Source organism: Toxorhynchites rutilus, chromosome 2, assembly GCF_029784135.1.
Source record: "Toxorhynchites rutilus septentrionalis strain SRP chromosome 2, ASM2978413v1, whole genome shotgun sequence".
NCBI lineage: Eukaryota > Metazoa > Arthropoda > Insecta > Diptera > Culicidae > Toxorhynchites > Toxorhynchites rutilus.
The window spans coordinates 263,933,972-263,937,042 of NC_073745.1; the positions used below are offsets into that span (position 1 = coordinate 263,933,972).

Sequence of the window (3,071 nt, forward strand, 5' to 3'; positions counted from 1 at the left end):
CATCCAGTTGGCCGCCACTTCCCAGTCTTTCCATTTCTTCAGCTCACTCGTCAACACACAATCAGAAATTCCGCAGAATGGTTCTGGACCAGTCAAGGGTGAGCTTGAGCCACATCTTGCGAGTTCCCTCTAGGCCTTATTGGCCAGGAATTCAGTATAGTTGTACCGAACTTATCTGACTTAGGGCCTGATTACGAACGTCATTTCGTTTTCACCGTGAAGTGACGTTCGTGATCAGGCTCTTAGTTGCTGTAAAATGCAAATGCATTCGAAGACAATTTTTGAATAGCACTTGAAAGTATTGAGGGATTTAAGTGCAGCTTGACTGCCTGAGAAGATGCTATACTATTCCATAAAGATGCTAACTATTCCATAAAACATGCCATTACTGAAAAACGTTATCCTACTTTAAAAAATGTAATGATTTCTTAGTTTTTCGCGATTTTTACACGTACAAAATGGCTTAAAATAAAGCAACACCAGGTGGGCCAACCAGAAGGCCGCAAGTTGGGTATAACAGATCCTAAGGCCACCAAACTTGTTTAAAATGACTTACGAATAAATCTTCAAAACTCATATCTTATATTCAAACACGAATGTATCAGTATCACACAATTTTATATTAATCAAAATTAGACCGATGATGTCAATAATGATTGATTAGAGGAATGCATAAATTCATTTCGATGCTTGCTCTATCATTTTTGTGCTGAGCTCCCAAAGACTTTGCTGCAGGTGTTCGTTTCTCGAAAGCACACTTGAATTGCAAACGTAGCAATTGTTGAAATACAACCCGGTCAGTCCGTTCAGCTCATGTGCGGTGGCACAGTAAATCGTAGTGCTGGCCGCTTGTTGGAGTGATTTGGTGAACGGTCGAACTATCGCGAAAATAAATCTATACCACCACCAGTTGCGCGAAAGATGCGACGAAACCATGTTACCAGGGTGTAATGCAAACACGCAGATACCGCGATTTTGCCAACGCTTCGCCAGTTCGAACGCGAAAAGCACATTGCATAGCTTTGCATTGTTGTACGCCAGCATACTCCAGAATTTATTGGGTGGAGGCGAAAGTTCACCTTCCGTCAAATCTCTCGTCGGGAGTGTACTGAAGCGATGCGATTCGGATGAGACCACGACGACTCTTGTGGTGTGGTCAAACAGATTGGAAAGAAGGTTGGTAAGGTAAAAGTGAGACAAATGTGCAACCTGGAATGTTGTTTCGAAACCATCTTCCGTCGTACTGTAGGGTAAAGCAAACACTCCGGCGTTAAGGATTAGCAAATCAATATGCGCGTATTGAGCCTTCACTTGCTGTGCACATTCTCTCGTGGATCGCAAACTTGATAAATCGAGTTTTATAAAATTGCATCTCTTTCCTGCATTGTCTTTCTCTGCGGTTAACTTTGCAATAGCTTGTTTCGCTGCTTTCTCGTTTCGACATGCGAATATGACCTCACAACCATGTAGAGCAAGAGAACGTGCTGTTTCATATCCAATCCCGGTGTTTGCCCCGGTAATCAATGCAATTTTTCCGCTAAGATCCCGACCATGTAAAACTTGTAATGCATTTGTTCCGCTGTCAAAACGTTGCCGTAATTCTCCGATCACCTGGGGAGATTCTTCCACTGCAAAAGCCAGCCTAGGGTCGATGTATGATTTCCGCTCGGTGGCTTTGTCAATGAAAATAGTTTTTCCTGTAGATTCCTCCACTTGTTTGCTCCAACCTAGTGGAAGTTCTCCGGAAACCCTTTTGATTTTCCCCGTTCTGGGATGAGTCCATTGGGTTGTTTTGCTCTGATGATGAACGTAATAAACAAATCCTTCGTTGGTTGCCCGTTCTTCCCAGGCTGGCGGAAGCTCATCCTCGGAGTCAGATTCTGGAAGCGGGACAGGCATTGCACTTTTTCTGTATTTGGTTGACAACAATTTTATGTTGTTTTTATTTCAAAACTTTTCGGACACCGGGTTGAAACCTACACTGAGAGAAATAATTAGTAAATATAACGAATTTTTTGGTAAATACTACCAATCTATAGTCATTTTCGACCGTACTAATAAACACATATGTCAAGCAGAACCATGATTCGGAAGCCCAATATCGGCTACATTTTCTTGCCGAAAATGCACGTATCAGAATTATATCCTTATTATACCTCCGTATTGCCTTATGGGAACAATGAAAATGGTTAATACGCGCTTTTCTCACCAGTTTTCAGATATGACAATATCCAAGCTTACTAATGTTATCGAGTAAAATATACTAATCTCTGGTAGGGATGCGGGTTTGTTGACAATATGTACAAAAAATTTGTACATTCTACTAATTTTGCATTACCAAATGTATTTAGTAGTTTTCGACCGAGGATTTTTCTAATAGCGAATTCGTTTTTGTTCAGTTTCAACCCCAGTGCCGCACTAACTGCTGTCAAAACGTTTTTTTATTCACTCAGTTGCGCACTCAGTGTCGCACTAGTTCGCCCCGAAAGCTGCTAGTTTCGCACTGAGATGCTTCACGGGTTGGCACTCGGGTTCACCAATACAACTATACTGAACTGTCAAGTTCCGAGTATTGTTTTGGAAAATCTAGAAATGAAGACTATGAAAATGGAAAAGCTACTGCTCTTGCTTTTGTATTATTGAAATCGTAATCCAATTCGGATTCTGATTTTGAAGAGTATAGTCGTGTAGACGGCATTAAGCTCCGTGTGCTTTCATTGGGAGGCGAAAATTATTATGGATATTCAGGAGGAATAAACATGCTCTCAAAATCAAAATTATGAATGAAAATTTACTTTAACGTATCGAATATTTATTTTATGTGATGAAATAAGAGGGTTTTTTCCCGATATCGCAGAAACATTGAACGAAAACTGTGTCTAACGATGATTTTATATTATAATAGTAATTATTTGTGGAACAAACAGGAAATGCATCGACAAATGGTTAAGTGAGTGTCAGGACTACATGTGTTAGATAATCAAACAATATGAAGTAAAAAATGTCATTCAAACTTTTATATTTTTACACTGCATTTGGCCCTTCTTATCTGATAGAGAATTTACATTTGT

At 40.1% G+C, this 3,071-nt stretch overlaps 1 protein-coding gene across 1 annotated transcript; it reads right to left on the bottom strand.

Annotated features, from left to right (window-relative positions):
* Nucleotides 1-599: 599 nt before the first annotated feature.
* On the bottom strand, nucleotides 600-1,976 carry LOC129771518 (WW domain-containing oxidoreductase). The gene has a single exon (XM_055775258.1). The coding sequence runs from the start codon at nucleotides 1,897-1,899 to the stop codon at nucleotides 679-681; it is 1,221 nt and encodes a 406-aa protein (XP_055631233.1). The 5' UTR covers nucleotides 1,900-1,976; the 3' UTR covers nucleotides 600-678.
* Nucleotides 1,977-3,071: the final 1,095 nt, after the last annotated feature.